Below are 18,922 nucleotides of genomic sequence, written 5' to 3' on the forward strand. Positions count from 1 at the left end.
TTGTGAGCGTAGAGTGGCAACGTGATGAGGATAAGCAAGTGGTAACTGAAGTTCTCTTACAGTTCGCTTTTACATATTCGAAGGGCATGTAAAAGTTAACTGCTTGTCTCCAAGAATGTTCCAAAGTATGCCATTAAACCTGCTTTTTCTTACATGAATTCAATTACAGGTGTTTTTATTATAGAGGGGGATTGCAAAAGCGACTTTTTGGAGCTTTCTACCATGTTCCCTTATCAAAAATATGCCTGAAGAGGTTTTATATGTCATCCATGCATGTTTGAGTAATCTAGCGATCTCTCCCGGGTCTTATCCTCATGGTTAGCAGTGCGAGCTTGTACAAAACTCACAAGCGCACGCCACCCATTCTCCTGCACAGCTAATTTTCTATAATTACACAAAAGCATGATGTAAAACAATATACTACGACTTCTTAAACCTGATGCGATGTGCAGTAGTTTCATTAATGGGATGTACGTTGATTGAGTTGTGAAAGTGCTCTGAAGTATGGCATTTTCAAAGCAATAAAAGATGTGTTAGCAGTTAATCCCTTATAGAAGTGTAATGCCATACTGTGGAACACTCAAGGCAAAACACTAACATCTCCATGGAGACAAACACATGGCCAGTCCTCCACCAGAAAAGTTACGCATACGGTACGTTTTATGTATACAATCTAAGCTTTGCAGTTATCAAGAGAGAGTTGTTTTACTGAAAAGGTCGGGTACAATGGCTTACTGACATTTCAATCAAATCAGCTGAAATATTCCGACGCTTTATGTTTCAGAATCCATCGTAAGAACTGTTGTCTTTTACGCCTCAAGTGTCAGGAGATTTGCGCTGTCAGATATTTGAAAGCTGATATTCAAAACTTTCTTAGTATTGAGATGTGAAGCCCGTTCTGAGGGTTGCGATGTATGCGGAGTCTTATTTGATGTTTTCTGTATAAGCTCCTCTGATTGGCTGATGCTGGCGGGCCCCGGGCTGGTCCAGGAGTGTATCTGGAGCACATTAACACAGTTGTCAAGGCATTATAGAAACATGTTCTTGTACGTGACAGTGCACAAGATTGGTTTATATTTACATGGATCATTCGTAAGTAATTGGTGTTTGGTTTTGACAAGTTTGATTCAATGAAGTTTGTTAAATAAGGAACGATGGGCGTAGCAATACAGCAATATGGGATCAATATGAAAGGGCCCATATTACGGTATTTTCTGATCTGTGTTATAATGTTGTTTTGGAGTTTCGTTTTGTTTCATTGTTTAACACACAAACCCCACATATTTAGGCTGAGTTTTTCTTTGAAACAGAAAACACTCTGTACCTTGTGATGTCATGTGGTAATACAGGAAGTGCTCCACTGTGTTTTTAAACTCCATACACCTTCACATTATAATCATTTGGATGATTTCAGCCCTGGAATTGCCCATTTCTACTGATCAAAGGCAAAAGGTAGTTGTTAACTTGAAAACTAGCGCTTCATGACATCATAACACATGATGGAACAGAGCAATGTGTGTGAAACAAAACACAACTCAAGGTGTGTTTTAGATGAGGTAACAGCATTATAACATGGCGTAAAGCTCACAAGAGTCCACCATTTTGTGCAGGACCTTTTTCAGTTTATTTATTTATTGCAAATTTGTGGTTGACACTAACCTTGTACGTTTCATAGTTTTGGTTGCATAACGAGTGGAAATGTTTTTATCAAGAGAAGGCTGTATTGTAACTGCTCGTATTCTTATTCATATTCACTTAATTAGCCTTGATAAAGCATGAACAAATACTTAATTAGTAATTAATAATGAACAACTAGTTATTAAAAATTATTCTGTCTTAACTATTACTTAAAGAGGGAGTATTACACTTCACTGCCAACACATAACATATTTAGATCACCATGTTGCCTTTTATTGGTTTGAAAATGCTATAAAACATCGTTGTTTTCGGCAAATATAAGTTTTATTTTCGTCTTTGACACTCCGAGTCTTCTCTTCTTTAGCTCCCTGCGTCACTCCCCCTTCAGAGCACTATCACAACACAATTAGCACACATCCCTCTAATGAAACTACTGCACATCGCATCAGGTTTGTGAAGTTGTAATGTAAATTTTGAATCATGTTTTGTATATTTATGGAGACCTGTCGTGTGGGAGCATCGATGACGTAGACTTGAGGGAGGAGCGTTGGACAGAACATTACAGCTAAACGTAAAGAGGGTTCGCTAGATTACTCAAACATGCATGGATGACATGTAAAACGTCTTCAGGCACATTTTTGATGAGGGAACAACAGTATAACATGGTAGAAAGCTGAAAAAATGCCTTTGCTTAATACCCTCTCTTTAATTACTACTTAATTAATACTTGAATCCTAGTTCCTAACCTTAACCTCTTATTTAAGTATAGTTGCTAACCCAAATCATTCTTAGTAAACTATTTGTTTATTATGAGTTCTCTTTCTTCATGCGTTCCAGTTCATTTTCTTGATTCCCAGACAGTTGCGCTCATGACATGACTATAAGCAGAATTACCGTATAATCAGTTATGTACATGTGAGTTAATACTTGAGTGAGTTGTCTGGAGTGGATACAGTCTTATATTCTTATTTCCCTTCTGTGTGAGGGTATTTTAAATTCACTTGCAAGTGTCATGGCAGGCTTAAAGTGTGTATGAGCTAGGTAAGACTTTTTTTTAATACTTCCTGGTTGGACATGGGCAGCAGGTATGATATTTCGGTAACTGTTACCTAGCAACCATAATATTAACAGGGGCCAGAATTTTGTGACTAGACTAATTAAATAAGTGACAACACCTTTATTTTGTTAAATGGATGTTGAAACTGTCAGATAAATTCCTTCCTGCATTTTGGATGGAGTTTTCTGTGTTGATGGCGTAGTAGACAGATTCAGTTTAAGAACTCAGCGATACTTTCTGTATTTTTGTACTTTTCATCTCAATTTTTTCCACTTGACTGATGTAAAACTATGATAAATATTTAACACTGGTACTATCCCACAAAACCAAGTCATAATTAGAAAACATGAAAGTCTCTAGATGTGTAAGAAAGTGGACAAAAGCAAAAACAAGCTAGTGATGACGTTATTTCTCAGTTTCCATCATGGTGGTGATTTAATGGGAGAAAAACACAATAGTTCATATGAAGAGACCCCTATAAAGAAAGAGCTTCATTTTCTGTTTTGCAGTCGGTGTAGGACAAAAGAACACTCATGTTTCACAGCATGTGTTGTCAACAGTAGCTTCTTTTCACACATGATGGCGTGAGGTGTGACAGCCATATGTTAGTGCTCTGTTCATTGTTTATTTTTCAATGTGCTAAATCAGAGGAAGAGTCTGTCACGTGCCCTTTCAGTCGTGGTAAATTCACATAGATGATTGTATTTTAGCTGAAGTAAATCCATGTGCAGTACTGAGGTGTTTCTATGCCAAATGGTAACGTAGAAATGTGATCCCTGTATTTACTTTGATTCATGCAGCTGTAAACGGGATTGTAGCTGTGGGCTCATTTCCAACACACCCATACACGAGCGAACATGGACGCGGGTGACGTGTTTTGTCAAAGGACCATAGGCTGTAGAAGTGGCTTTGTGCAGAACAGTAGCCAGTGAGTTCTAATCAGAGAGACAGTCTGAACCACCATTTGTGGTGTAATGTAATGTCTATGAGGTTTTTGCAGAGTTTCGCTAAAATCACTAAATCCTGACAGATCAGGCCGTGGACAGGGAGCTGCAGGTGGATGTCATTGACAACATATTAAACACTTTACAAATGTGGGGAAAAGGTACAAAGGTATGTTTTTGTGTGTCAATGCTAATGCTAACCTCTATTCAAATGTTAAATGTAACATAACATCAACATTTTATTTGTTGTAAGGACAATCTAATTATTTTTAGATGTCGATTATTTTCATCTGTGGCATAATTTAAATATTTATTAGGCTCTGAAATTAGCATTAGCATTAGCATTACCCCCAACACACCAAGATGTACTTTTGTAAACACAGAAGTGTTCACAAAGGTGAAGTTTTCCTCACATTTGTAAAGTGTTTAACATGTTGTGAGTGACATCCACCTGCAGCTCCCAGTCCACTGTGTGATTTAGTGATTTTATTGTGAATCGCAAAAACCTCAGACATTACATTATGCCAGAAATGGTCTGAGGATGTGTGCCTTCTTTCCATGATTAGTCTATTTTTATTGTTCATATCTTAATTATACAGATGAAATAGTGAAATAGACTAAACTGATATCAGCAGTTACAGAGAGAGGGGCTCTGATGGAGCCAGTTTGCATCCATGTTTCCTTCCTAACATGACAGCTTGCGGGCTCGCTATGTCCATCTATATACAGTCTATGCTATGGACACAGTTACAGTTTACTCTAGAGCCACTGCTGTTTTCCTGGAGACCGGTCTTAAGCTTAACCATAGCCACTAATTACCAAGCCTTAACCTAAACCCATATCTTAAAGTGCAGGTTTTCATGTTTCTAATTACTACTTGGTTTGGCGGGAGAGTACCTGTGGTAAATCATAGTTTGTGGAAAAAAACGTTGAGAAGAAAAGTGCAATAATAGGTAGGTTATGTACGTCATATCTGCTGCCCATGTCCAATCAGGAAGTAAAATTATACATTTCACAACAATTTTTAAAAATGCAGAAACAAAAAAAATCTATATTTATTTATTATTTATTTATTTTTAGTGAGTAGTCTAATTTATCATATGCATTTTAATTATCAATCTTTAATCACTTATTTTCAAGACGCCATATTTGTTGTGATGACGTTTACGGCAACATCTGCTCCCATTGGGCACCGCAGTTTTATAATGCAGAAGTTAATGGACTTGTTTCTTTCATTAAGTCGTTTTAGATCAATATTACGATTTAAAATGTCCAAGTTATAACATAATGATCCACGGGTGTCCTAGATTATAATTATATTGCACAGGCACAATAAGTCTTCTTTAACCTTAACCCATATCTGAACTTTAAACCATGTTATTGATCTAATAATAAAGAATTTACGTCGCAGACCTGATTTCTGTCTCCATAAAAGAGGCGAGTCTCCACGATGTGAGTGTGTGTACAGATTTAAGTCCCCACAATGATATAAATACCCACCCACACATGTGCAGTATGGAGCTTACTCAAGAGCAGCTGCTTTTGTGGACTCTGCCCTCGGCCCCTCACATGACACGGGGCCAGTGCACACAACAGGCTTTAGTTTGGACTGTGTGAGGCTCATGTAGATTTGTGTTGTCACGATACCAACATTTTACACTCGATTTAGATATTAAGGAAAAGACTTGATGCTCAATACCGACTCCAGTGCCGCAATAATAATAAAATAACTCAAAACACTCTTTTTTTAGACAATAGAATGTGATTTTCAGCATTAATATACCAGTCTATGTGTCTTATACTTGTTCTGATACAGCTCAAGATCATTCTAAAGATATTCAGGAAAGGTTCATTTCTGTCTAGTGAATGTGACTTTTTTAATATCGATACTTGCTCAAATTTCGATATTAGTTTTAGTATGAATTAGTATCTGATTTAGTATCTGATTTTGCTAATGTAGATGGCATTTGAAGCTGATAATGGGCGAGGAATATCAAAAATGGATATAGAATTTGAAAATATGTAATTGCTTGCTCTTGGATATGAATTGGTGAGGCTTTAAAAAAAATCACTATTTGCGCAGAGAGAGAACATGTTGAGCTTTGTGCCAATTTTTGTTTTAATGTGAATAAGCCTAATAATTCATAAGTACTATTTTGATTAAGTACAAAGGCAGCTTAAACTGTTCAGTCACTCCAAAAACTCCAGCTAACTCACTCCATGCTTTCTCCTGTCTGCTGTGGTCCATAAAAATCCTTATAACCCTAATAAAATAATTAGTCAACTAATAAAACATTTTATTATTATAAACTGGATTATAAACTATTTATACAGACAACAGCCTAAAGAGGGCATGGACTGAGTTAGCTACAGATTTGGGAATGACTTGTGATTGTATACTACTAGTTTTAAGCTAAATATGCAGTTTAAAAGTACTTTTATTGTCTTCTGGGTCAAATATAGGATCGTATCATTTAGATTTTAAGAACTTTTGCCAGTGCTCCCCTTTTTAGTCAACTAATTAGTGTTGGCGCGATACTAAAATTGCAAACTCTATCGATTCCAATACCACAATGATGATGAAATACACTTTTTCTTCAGATGATTCAACCATAATACTTTCTTTAATATTACCATGTGGCCTTATATCTGTGTAACCAGTCGTCCAGTAGGTTCCATAGTGGTCCATGGGCGTATACTAGTCTATGTGTCTTATACTTGTTCCGACACAGCTCAAAATCATTCTAAAGTTATTCAGGAAAAGTTCATTTCTTGTCCTGCGAATGTGACTTTTTTAGTATCGATACCTGCTCAAATGAGTATCTAGTTTCGATACTAGCTTTAGCATGAATTAGTATTTGATTTTCAATGCCTCTCTCTCCACAGGGAAAATGGAGAGCCACTACCATCAAGGAGCGAAGAAGGGGCTGCGACCATCCGCTGCCTTCTGACATGGACGACGTGGACCACAGCGCAGACCCATCACTCGCCATATTATGACCTCAGCGCTGCACCCGGCCCTGAGTGGTCATGACATCATTTGAGAAAGTTATCCAATTACAATAAAGTTACCCTGAAGTACTTTTGCGGTGGTGAGTGTTGTGAATGGTAGATATCTTTTACAGTCGGCTAACTTGAAGAATTATTGTAAATTGCGGCGGATGAGAAAAAGCCAGCTAAGCACTCGGAAAGATTTAACTCCGCGATTCCTGCCAAATAGTGATCCCAAAAGCGCCACAGCTGTTGGGAATGTTATCTTAAGACTGCATAGCCCCAATTTATTAATGACATGTATGGTAAATCACAAGTTAATAGTTTGTACTTCATAAATCTGCTTTGTGGCGAAGTTTCTATTCACTTGTGCAGGAGTAAAATGTATTTTTCAAATCGTTTTTCCATTAAATTGCATTGACCAAACATGTATGTCATTTTTTTGTTTTAAATTTTATATTGTTTTGTGATGAACAGAACCAAATTTAGCATAATATCTCTTCTTTAAAGCGGAGCTAAATCATAGACTATATAAAGAAGTGGGCTAAGTGAGTCTGACGTCACCCATAGCGTTCGGCTCCAGTCAAATGAAGCGGGAGCAACCTCAGGGAAAGAAGGCATCTGATTCGTCTGTTATTAATGCTCATATGTTAATTTACGCACAAAACAATAACAATAACACACGGACAATAACAAAATAAAAATACCAGGATCATGTAGAGCGGGTCAATATGAACATTTGAAGACCAAAATACCGAGGCTCACAGCAGCAGTTACAGAGAGAGGGGCGGCAGTTTTTCAATGTAAAGTGAATTGGAGCCAGAGTCGATGGAGCCGGAAGCGCGCCCGTGCTCACTTCCTGTTTGGAATGCGATGGCTAGCAGGTTAGCTACGGTCATATATATACATACAGTCTATGAAGTAAACACTAAAGTAACTGTGTATATGGTGTTTTAATAGCATTCTCTATGTTCAAGTCTAATCTGTGGAGAGGCCGCTCGCTCACAGTAAGATGCAAATAAATGAGAAATGTACTTCAAGAGCCAAGTAGTGGACAGTCACTGTTGAGCTCCATTGAGTTATGTCTTATTTAAAGATTCACTATGTACTCTTACTCTTCTAGTGGGGTACGCAAACTGCTTGTTTCTATGGAGAAGTTATAGCTTTGCTTAGAATGTTCCCCAGTATGACATTAACTTATCTGTCTAGTATTAATTTGCAGGTGTTTTTATTGCAAAACTTATATTAAAAAACATGAATTCTTACTGTGAGAGGGCTTGCTTGTCCCCAGATCTGACTAATGCTAACATTTCTGGCAAAGTAATAACATCTCCATGGAGACAAGCAGGTGGTGGAACCTCGCTCAGAAAAGCTCCACAGTGCACCCTTATACACTACAAATGTTTCCTATAATGATGTTGAGCAAAATAAGACTGACACATGAGACTCACTCTTTGCACCACTTTGCCTCAGGGAGCTGGAATCTGGCCAACAATTTGTTTATCATTCACAAGAAGCTCTTCAGTCTCTATATTTACATGCATTTTTTTTACTAGATCAATGCCTTACATAGTTTGAACTGGATTTTAAACCAATAAATATGTTTCATGTATGTTACTAACTTAACATATATGAAAGATGTAGATAATGTTACATTTCCAAATTACAAATTTATTTAAAAAATATTTCCATTTTCGTTATTTAGTTTTGAAATTGAGTGAGAAGAAGAGAACTTATGGAATCCCTCTCCGTCTCACATCAAATGTTTGTTCAACCAACACAATTATAAATTCTGTTCTATCCATAACAACATTTACAGATATTCACAGTTAACATATTATAGGTCACTAACACAACAAGTCTTTAACCCTAGTCCCTAGTCTTTATAATTTTGTCATTTTGGTGAAGGTTATAATTTTACTTCCTGGTTGGACATAGTTTGCAGAGATTACCAACCATGTCAAAACTGTCCGAAAAATGTCTTCCTTACATATTCATTGTCTTTGCCTTTTGGGTGGAGTTAGGTTCGTACGTATGCAGCTTTATAACTAAGCACTACTTCCTGTATTTTTGTACTGCTGTGATAAAACTATGATAAATATTTGCCAGAGGTACCATCCTGCCAAACCAATTCATAATTCAAAAAGTTGAAAACCCGTCATATGCACTTTAACAAAGAATTTCGTTTTCTTAGATTTGAAAAGACATGGGAAGAAGGAAATGTACTGAATGCTTGTTTAGACAACACAATTATAAATTAACTTCTATTCATAGCATACAATTAATAAGTACTATAATCGTTGTCAACAAATTATAGGTCATTAACAAAATGGCCTTAAAGCACTATCATTTGTAAACACTTTAATAATAATCATGTACAGGCCCCTCCCACACTTTGTCTGAATGTTTTTTTGTGAGGTGAGACTTCTAACCACAAAAACTCCAAGCTGCAAAACGAGCTGTGAATGTGAGAGCGGGGGATGGGCAGGAACGGCTCACACTCTTTATGGCTCTTTCTGTACTAGGCTCTGCTAAACGAGTCAGAATCCAGAGTATAAACTGTCTCCAGATTTCAAATGTAAAGCCTCCATAATATTCACAATATTATCTTGACCTGGTTTGATGTTGCACCTTCTGAAGCATGTGGTGTGAACAGTTCATACAGTAGGAGGGATGGGTCTTTGGGCTCTAGGGTGTGAACAGTTCATACAGTAGGTGGGATGGGTCCTTGGGCTCTAGAGTGTATGAACAGTCCATACAGTAGGTGGGATGGGTCTTTGGGCTCTAGAGTGTATGAACAGTTCATACAGTAGGTGGGATGTGTCTTTGGGCTCTAGAGTGTATGAACAGTTCATACAGTAGGTGAGATAGGTCCTTGGGCTCTAAGGTGTGAACAGTTTATACAGTAGGTGGGATGGGTCTTTGGGCTCTAGGGTGTGAACAGTTCATACAGTAGGTGGGATTGGTCCTTGGGCTCTAGAGTGTATGAACAGTTCATACAGTAGGTGAGATAGGTCCTTGGGCTCTAAGGTGTGAACAGTTTATACAGTAGGTGGGATGGGTCTTTGGGCTCTAGGGTGTGAACAGTCCATACAGTAGGTGGGATGGGTCCTTGGGCTCTAGGGTGTGAACAGTTCATACAGTAGGTGGGATGGGTCCTTGGTGATGGAGGTGCTCCGCCATTGGCTGATGTCAGTGTTACCAGTGCACACAGGTTGTTGAATAATAGACTAATGCTGAAGGTGTAGAGGTTGGGCTCTTTACACTGCACCCATTGCTCTTGACAGATCGCATTTGACCCATCCTTCAAGATGAGTACACCTTAAGGCAACAGGCTACAGGCAAAACTCAAACTCTAGTTTACTGAAAGATATCCAAGTCACGTGTTTTTGTATCTAATATATCAAGATATCTTTATGTTTTGAAGACATTACATGATGAAAATCCTGTAATATATTTTGCTACATCTATAAAAAGAAGAGGTTTCACATTGATATCTCTAATTTCAGCTCTCTCCTGCCTTAAAAAGCATATGGCAGGTGTTATGATTCTCACATTTTGATTTAAATTGGTGCGCTAATACTTGTTGTGAACATAAATTATAGTTTTACACCAATCAAGATACGATCTGTGAAGAAAAGTTGAAAAATATTTAGAAATTTACAGGAAGAAGCAGCTCTATAATATAATAAAACACATTGATGATGTTAAACTAGGGAGAATTTTATCCAAACGTTAGCCACAATAAGAAATGCATTTTTTCTGGTACTTTAAACATGATTTCAACAATGTACAAGTGTTTCTGTTTATTTTATTGGTCATATAATATTTTTGTGTATATTAGCGGAGTTTTGGCGCAGTGTATACTCGGTTGCAATGTGAATGGCATTTATTATGATTTATGGTGGTTTGCAGTCAGGAAGTACATTTTTAAGTATAAAAAACTGTCAATAAACTGTAAAAATTCATCATTTAAAGCTCTTTAACCCCAAAGTGCCTTGTAAAAATGATATTCTCAGTCACAGATATGTTGAGAGCATCTATTGAACTGCATGATCTGAAGGCTATTTAGAGCACAAAAAGCTTTTCCTCAAGTACATGCTCTTCCACTCATGAGCTGATGATGTTTATGCAAAATAGCAGTGAACCAGCTCAGCTTTGTTTACAAAATCCAACTCTTTCTCCTCATCCATTCTATTTCACCCATCCAGAGGCCACCCAAGGGCCCGCTGGTCAAATCTACCCCAGAACAAGCACCTTCTCTGGGAACACTTTTCACCTGCAGCGACTGAGCTGGAGATTACTGTGGAAGGCCAGCGGTGCAATTATTCGCTCTCAAATGAAATGAATGGAGTCGAGGCTAATCTGCAACTCAAACAAGAGTAAATGTGGACTAGCATCACAATGGTAAGCACAGGAGACACGGCTCAGGGGGGAGGGAGAGTGGAGGAGGAGGAGGAGGCCCCAGGCAACAGAGGGTTTTGTCAAAGAGCCATACTGACTGCGCTGGGAGGATCTAAAGGGCACGCGGAGAGGCAGGTACAGTGTTGAAATCACATTCCTATGTAAGATTTGAATCAGGGCTTGTCACAACAACAGGCTGCGTTTCATAAAGATGTCAGCAGTATGTTGCATGAGTAATAGGCAGGATACCTACTGATTCAACAGGGGAATGACTGGGTTGTTTGGACAAATAAGCGGAGTTCATTCATGCTCAGGTGGATATGCCTGAACTATCATTCAAAATAATGATAAGGTCACAACACGGTTTATGTTTGTATTCAACAGCGCAGTAAGCAGAAAACTTGACATTAGCGTGAGGAAAGACTGTACGAACGTGTGCGGCAACTGAACCCTTAGGCCATAGACGTGAGCAATTTTTTAAACAATTATTATTTTCAACATTTTTCCCAATTTAAAGGTGCACTGTGTAACTTTTCTTGTGGAGGACTCATCACTTGTCTGTCTGTTAGGAATGTTCTACAGCAGGGGTCTCAAACTCAAATTATCTGGGGGCCGCAGGAGGAAGAGTCTGGGTGAGGCTGGGCTTATCAGGTATTCCACAAAAAAAGCTTTGTTAAAATCTTCTCAAACGTCATCACTGTTTTCAACATACATGAGGAAATACACCAATTCTTGTGGATTTTATGGATATACATCGTTATTTGTTGAATCTTTAATCTTGAATCACTAAGATTAAACATTCATATTGTCCTGTGGGCCACAAAATATCGTCTCACGGGCCGCAATTGACCCCCGGGCCGCAAGTTTGAGACCCCTGTTCTACAGTATTGAATTAAATGACACTACTAGGCCAAGTTACAGGTCAGATCTGTGAAGAGACAGGCCTGCTCACAGTAAGAATGTTTATCAAGATATCTTTTTATGATTATGAGCATTTTAAATAATTCATTCTGTACATTTAAGACATCTCCATGGAGACAAGCAGGTGACAGATCCTGGAAATGTAGTAAATTATGACATATATTGTATAAGCACCGTCTGTAATCTATAATACAGGTACAATTGACCTATATTTGCAGATGTATATGAATAAAAACATGAGAAGGTGGCACTTCATAAATGCATGTGCTTATTGTAGCGCAGAGGCATGCTAACCGTACATGTGCGAGGAGGAGCAGCCGATCTGGGTTGGGTTTGAAAGCAGAGCCGACAGCGAGCACAGATATAACATGTTTGTCTTCCTTCAATCTGCAGTACACCAAGGAGATAGAGATTGGCACACGGGGGGGAGGGGAGAGTCAAAGGAGTGAGACCAGGACCCGGGGGAGGAAGAACACTTGCAGAATGGAAAATTGTGCTTAAATGAGATACAGTTTTAAACATTTATAATGCAAATAATGGTCCGTAATGACACAATAGACTATTTACTATTTAATGTTTTATTCACATACTGATTTGATTGTGGTTTTCTGAATGTCCAGTGGTTAATAATTATATGTTCTACTGACAACAAAGAAACTCACACGTGGATTTACTTATCATGCAACACAAGAACATACGTAAATGTGCATTAATCATGAAAGTCGAACAATATTTCGCTTTTATCATGTTATAATATGGTCACGTCATCAAAAATACTTGGCGTAATCCTGCATGTTTAGATCACGTTCTAAGTTTATAGCTGACCAGTGCTTTCCACTCATTTGCTGGTCTTTTTAAACAATAAAAAAAATCATAAAACATCATCTAATATCAGAAAAAGAAAAAAAAAAACATATAATATATCTCCTAAATCTCCTAAAAAAGGTGCATTTTAGGTCTACATTGCGTAACAGATTTTCTCAAATAAACACAACACTGATACAGAAACAAACACACTGCATTTTCTTTTAGCCAGTGAACTCTAAAGATGAGAAAAACCTACACTTTATAGTAGGATTTCTGTCTCAGTATGTCTTGAAGGCGCAGTGCTAACATAAGCGGAGACTAAGGCTGTGTTCCTTTTCTGTGCTGTAAAAGAGCCTCTTAAAGGGGAGGTCACAGAGGTCAGACTAATCCAGATAGCTCTGAGAGGAGAGCGGACACACTTATGTTACAGAGAATTTATGTTGTATTGGGTGTGGAGCAACAGAAAAGACAATACAGAGCGATCGAGTTTAACTGGCTTTGGGAACTGGCAAAATGTTAGAGTGCTGATAAATATTATAGGGTGATGGATATTGTTAAACTGGTTCAACATGTTGTTAGCTTCCATAGTATAATTGCCATAAAGATGTACTGCATATGTCGATAAGATGAAGGGGGCGGTTTGTGTTTGTTTCACTGTAGACATCATTCTGATTGGTCGAGGACGGAGCGTATCACACGTACGGATGCAACAGGGTCTGGAGAGAATGAGACCAGACCCCACTTGGGACAGTAACCCAGTCTCAAGTAGAAATACTGACAAAAGTCCCTTATTTTAATGCACTTTAGACATCACTTGCCCCACACACACACGCAAACAAATGGTATTAGCTTGAGTATAGGGCAGAAATGATGTGGAAAGGAAAAAAAGGGAAAGAGAGCGGGGAAAAAGAGAAAAAAAAGTGGAGAGAGGAAGGAAAGGAAAGGAACTAATAAGGGAAGAAACGAAAACGAAAAAAAAAGAGAATGAAGACTCAACCTTGAAACCGAACGTCAAAACTAGTTATAAATTCGTAACTATACTCACTCATTCATTCATTTTACCTGCTGAATAATAATAAAACATTAGCTCATTGTAAGCCCCCGGCCCGCCCCCTAAACCCACCCCAACCTTTGATCATTGTTTTATTTCTGTTTCTTGTCCTCTGCTTTGTACCAGGTTTATCATTTTCTTGTGTGTTTGTCTCTCTTGCATGTTTCTATCTCTTGTCAAGACCAATGACTTAGGCTGTTATACCCTGAGGCTGGTGGTTTTTAAGTTTGTTTATTAGATATTTAGATGACAATAGACTTTGAGTACGAGCCACGCCCACCCAAGATGGCTTCCTACCCTCAACCCTCCATTTGCCACATGGCTGAAAAGTCGCACTGCATAAATAATCTTTTGCGAGGTTTGGACGGTCTGCAGGATTCCTTTGACGATAGACTGGTTCTGACAATACAAAATTTCAATAAAACCATTGCCCTATAATTCATACTGACATATTGATTTATGATCCCATCTGTGAGAGAACCATTGCTGTATTTTTGGATTTGAAAATAACTAAACGTGTAGTAGCCCCTGTTTAAATAAGTCATACCTAGTAAACACAAACAAACAAATACATGAGAGCAAGTGATACAGGTTGAAAACATATCAGTGCGGGTTGTTTTGCATTCTCCCCGCTCTCTCTCTTTCTCTCTTTCTGTCCGACTCTCTTTCTCTCTCCTTGTCTCTCTTTCTCCCTCTGTGTGATCCAAATAACAGCCAGCCCGGGCCATCCCCTCCTCTCTCCTCTCTCCCTCCAGCGCAGTGGAACAAGCATGTGCACGCATCTGATCAGTCAACACAGGGTTGCCGCGGCGATGTGGGACGACACACTGGGAAAAAAAATGGAGCCAGTATCAACAGCCCCGTGGTTACGGCCCTTTGCCCCACCCCCCGCTGCACCAGTAAAAAGCTCCCATACAAATGAATGAAAGGCCTGTGTGATCGCGGGTGTGAAGGGGTTAATTCTGTGTTGGATCTGAGAGAGAGGAAATGTCGCTGTGGTGTTTGGGAAGTTGAAGATGTGTGAATCCCACTTGTGGATTTTACAAGGTCTGTGGGCTTAAAGAAGATATATTGTGCTTGAGTCTGCTGCATCGTTATAATCTGTGTCACTCGTGGATCATTATGACAATCCAGTATTGAGCTAAAGCGACTTAATAAAAGACCATTAGGAAACGGCTTTTATCCCTGTTGTCCAGGAGTTGTATTTTGTTTCATTCATGCCTGTTTCACTAATCAACTAACCCAAAGTCATCTTCTCTGAGCACTCTGCTGTTTGTGTTTTCCCAGGATTGTTGTGTCACAGGTAAAACGCTAGATTTATTAACCATCACAGGACTCGTTCTTGCATAGCATTCACAGAAGATAAGGACTTCATTTCTTCACTTTTGCATTGTTCATTCTTGTTGCTGGCAGCAGAGGGAGGAAACGGAGGTGTAGTTTATAAAGTATATTCATTTTAAGTTAGAAAATGTGTGGATTATAAGTCGCTCTGGAGTAGAAGTCGCACCAGGCAAAAAAAATGCATAATAATGAAGAAAAAACATATATAAGTTGCACTGGACTATAAGGTGCATTTTTGGGGGAAATGTATCTTACAAAATCCGAGACCAAGAACAGACATTTTATCTTTAAATGCCAGTTATAATAATAAAAAAATAGCAGTACAGAATGCTAACATAATACATTTATATTTATTGAGCTACATGAAGCATAGACAGTGACTGAATATGTGTCTGGTTTGTTAACGTAAGACATTAAGAGTTAATCAGATAACTAAAGCATAAAAAACAAGCAAACAAGTTTACGCTGGATCTCACTCCAAATCACTAAATATATTGAATTCTTCATCCTCAGTGTTGGTTCTGAACAACTCTGGAGGTAGATGAAGTGCCGCTTCCTCTTCTGTGTGGCTGTCATCAGACTGAGCAGAATATGATTTTCTTTTAGGGGACATTTTTGTTCAGTCTTTCTCAGATGTCTTTTAAAATACAGTAATGTTGAAATTTTTAATTTTCAATGGTACAGGAGAAGTAGATACTGGTACACAAGCCTAGATTGCCCTCGCACAGTTGTTAGTGTGACAATAACAAAGATGTGAAATTATATATTTTAATAATGTCACATATAAGTAACATCTGAGTATAAGTCGCACCCCCAGCCAAACTGAAAAAAATGTGAGTTATAGTTCGGAAAAAAACATACTCATCTCATAACAGTATATGTTTTGGATGCATGTTTTTTTATTTTCTTCTTGCGTTCACTGACTTCCTTGAATGAAATAAAGTTATTCATGGATAAATTGCATAAAGTACTTTCAATATTAATGTTTATTGCAATATTTTCTGTACCAAAACTGAAATTGTGTTACTGTGACAGGCTCAAAGACTCGGTTACCTGGGATGTCATACACAAAGTGACGTGATTAGTTTTCTAGACCAGCATGTAACCATAGTGACGGTCCTTAGGCTGTGGTTGGTCAGCAGCCCCCCGCCTCCCCCCGCCTCCCCCCGCCTCCCCCCGCCTCCCCCCGCCTCCCCCTTCCACACACCGGCTCTGAGGCCAGTGAGTCATATGGGATTGTACATGTGTGCTACTGTACTAACCCTGCAGCCACTTGACCCACTCTGCGCTGAAGGCACCTCCATTCATCTCTATTTGGACGTCACTACTCGGCTATTATGCAAAATCAACTGTTTGGACCTTTCTACAATGTTATAACGTTGTTCCCCTAAGAGGTTTTAAATGTCATCCATGCATGTTTGAGTAATGTAGTGATCTCTTTCAGGCACCATTCGAACCCTATTTACGCTTAGCAGTACGATTCTGTCCAACTCTGAGCCCGCAAACCTACATCACCAATGCTCCCACACGCTACAACTTCACAAACCTGATGCAATGTGCAGTAATTTCGTTAGCGAGATGCACACCGGTTGTGTTGTGATCGCACGCTGAAGGGGGAGTGACTTAGTGCAGAGAGCAAAGGGACTCAGAGCATTTGAAATTGAAACTGAAGGATTTTTTACGTTGTTTTTGGTGATTGTAGCATTTTCAAAACATTAAAGGTAACGTGGTGATCTAAATATGTTACGTTTTAATAGTTAATACCTCATAGAAGTAAAAAAAAACAACAACTCTTTATTCTTAACCCTAAGCTGTTCTTTTTTTTATCCATATTTGAACTTTAAACCATGTATTTGATCTTATAATAAAGGATTTAAGACGTTTTTGTCCTCATAAGGTATAACGATGTGAGGGTTTGCACAGATTTTAATGTATTAATACCCGCCCATGCATTTTGTAGTCTTATGCACATTGCAGTAACATTATATTCCATTAATTTCCCCACAAATTAACAGGTCCCCATGAAGTGTCTGTGTGTAGTGATCTCAGTCGCCACATCGTGATGAATACCCGCCCTCACGTACATAAACATAATAAATGCATTATAAAGTTCAGCATGGATTTCTCATTACAACTGCTCCACTGGCTCCCATTTGTAAAGATTCACTGAGAAGTCATCAATGCAGCCGTGACCCCTGACCCCTGAATGAGACAGAGGCCGCTCGTCATACAAATGGACGAGCTTTGTAAATGGTAAATGGGCACGTTTTTATATGGCGTTTTTCTGCTTTCAAGGCGCTCAAATCGCTGTACATCACACACATTCATACACCAGTGTACGCAGACACTGGGGGTGAGCTGGGTTAAGTGTGTTGCCTAAGGACACGACAACAGCGTTTATCTGTGGGAGATGGAACTGCCAACTTTTGGATCAGTGGACAAACACCAACTGAGCTATTGTTACCCGCTACTGTAATGGAGCTATAGTCTAACACAGGAGTCGGCAACTTTTAACTCCCGAAGAGCCATTTGGACCTGGTTTCCATGGGAAAAAAACAAAAACGCTGGAGCTGCACTTACTTTTTAACATCTAAAATGAAGATAACACTATATATATTGTTGTTTTTTTTACTTTTACGCTTTGTATAAACAGCTATAGTGTGTTGCTTATGAAATCCATGAAGTGCCACAGAGATTTTTGCCGCAGGTTGCCCATTTAAAACTCTAATGTATCACAGGTTACATTTTTGGTGCGTTCTTACCTCCAAAGTGTTTTACATCAAGGAACCGATTCACACACAGAGAGACTGGGAGTGAGGCCAGTTATAATGTTGTATCCTCATCATAAACATATCTCGAGTTGTGTTTTGTTTCATTCACACAAACCCAAACCCTGTATATTTGGTCTGTGTTCTTCTCGTAAACTGAAAACACTGTGTTCCACCTTCTGATGTCATTGAGTGATGATACAGGAAGTGCTCACCTGTTTTTTTTAAACGATCTTCACTACAATAATTTGAATAATAATTTGCAGCCCTGGAATTTCTTTAACGCTACTTTAAAACTACCACTTGATGACATCACAAGGTGGAACAGAGCATCTTGAGCTTTGGAGATATAGACACACTAATAAAGCAGAGTTACTCAAACGTACGTGAAAGAAACAAAACACAACTCTGGGTATGTTTTTTATGAAGAGGTAACAGTATTTTGCTTAATATACAGGACCTTTAAGTGTCTTGCTCGAGGACACATGAACAGTTTACATGGGAGAGCTGGGGTCGTATCACCAACCTGTGGGTCAGTGGACAAACTCTCCACCAACTGAGCTCTTGCCTGGAGTGGGATTCAAACTGCCAACCTTCAGATCAGTGGATGAGCATGCTGTTTACTGAGCCACTGTCGCCGTGTAAGATGTCATACTGTGGAACATTTCAAGCAAAGCAATAACATCGCCATGGAGACTGGGTGATGGACTCCAAGAATTTTATGTAGTGCAACTGTTGATAAAAAATATGACTCAAGTAGAAACAAAAAGAACGGTGTGGACGTGCAATTTTTGAAGAGATTTGTTTAGTAAATGTCAAAAATGGCAACAATTACGAAGCATTTTCTTGTTCAATAATCAGGAAGTTTGCGGTTAGTATGCTAGTTGTTAGATAGTTGGTATTACCGTGACTGTAAAACCCCACTCTGGTCTCTGAAAATTGTGAAAAGCACTTACAAATTCATCATGGTGAATAATCAGAACATAACTTTGGATCACTA

At 38.7% G+C, this 18,922-nt stretch overlaps 1 protein-coding gene across 1 annotated transcript in view; it reads left to right on the plus strand.

Annotated features, from left to right (window-relative positions):
• Positions 1–7,415, plus strand: part of trip4 (thyroid hormone receptor interactor 4) — a 135,285-nt gene extending 127,870 nt beyond the window's left edge. Inside the window, exon 13 of the mRNA XM_033986000.2 lies at positions 6,526–7,415. Within this exon, the coding sequence (XP_033841891.1) occupies positions 6,526–6,590 (65 nt within the window). The 3' untranslated portion in view covers positions 6,591–7,415. The remainder of the gene's footprint in view (positions 1–6,525) is intronic.
• The last annotated feature ends 11,507 nt before the right edge of the window (positions 7,416–18,922 follow it).

The sequence above is a fragment of the Periophthalmus magnuspinnatus genome, chromosome 3, assembly GCF_009829125.3.
Source record: "Periophthalmus magnuspinnatus isolate fPerMag1 chromosome 3, fPerMag1.2.pri, whole genome shotgun sequence".
NCBI lineage: Eukaryota > Metazoa > Chordata > Actinopteri > Gobiiformes > Gobiidae > Periophthalmus > Periophthalmus magnuspinnatus.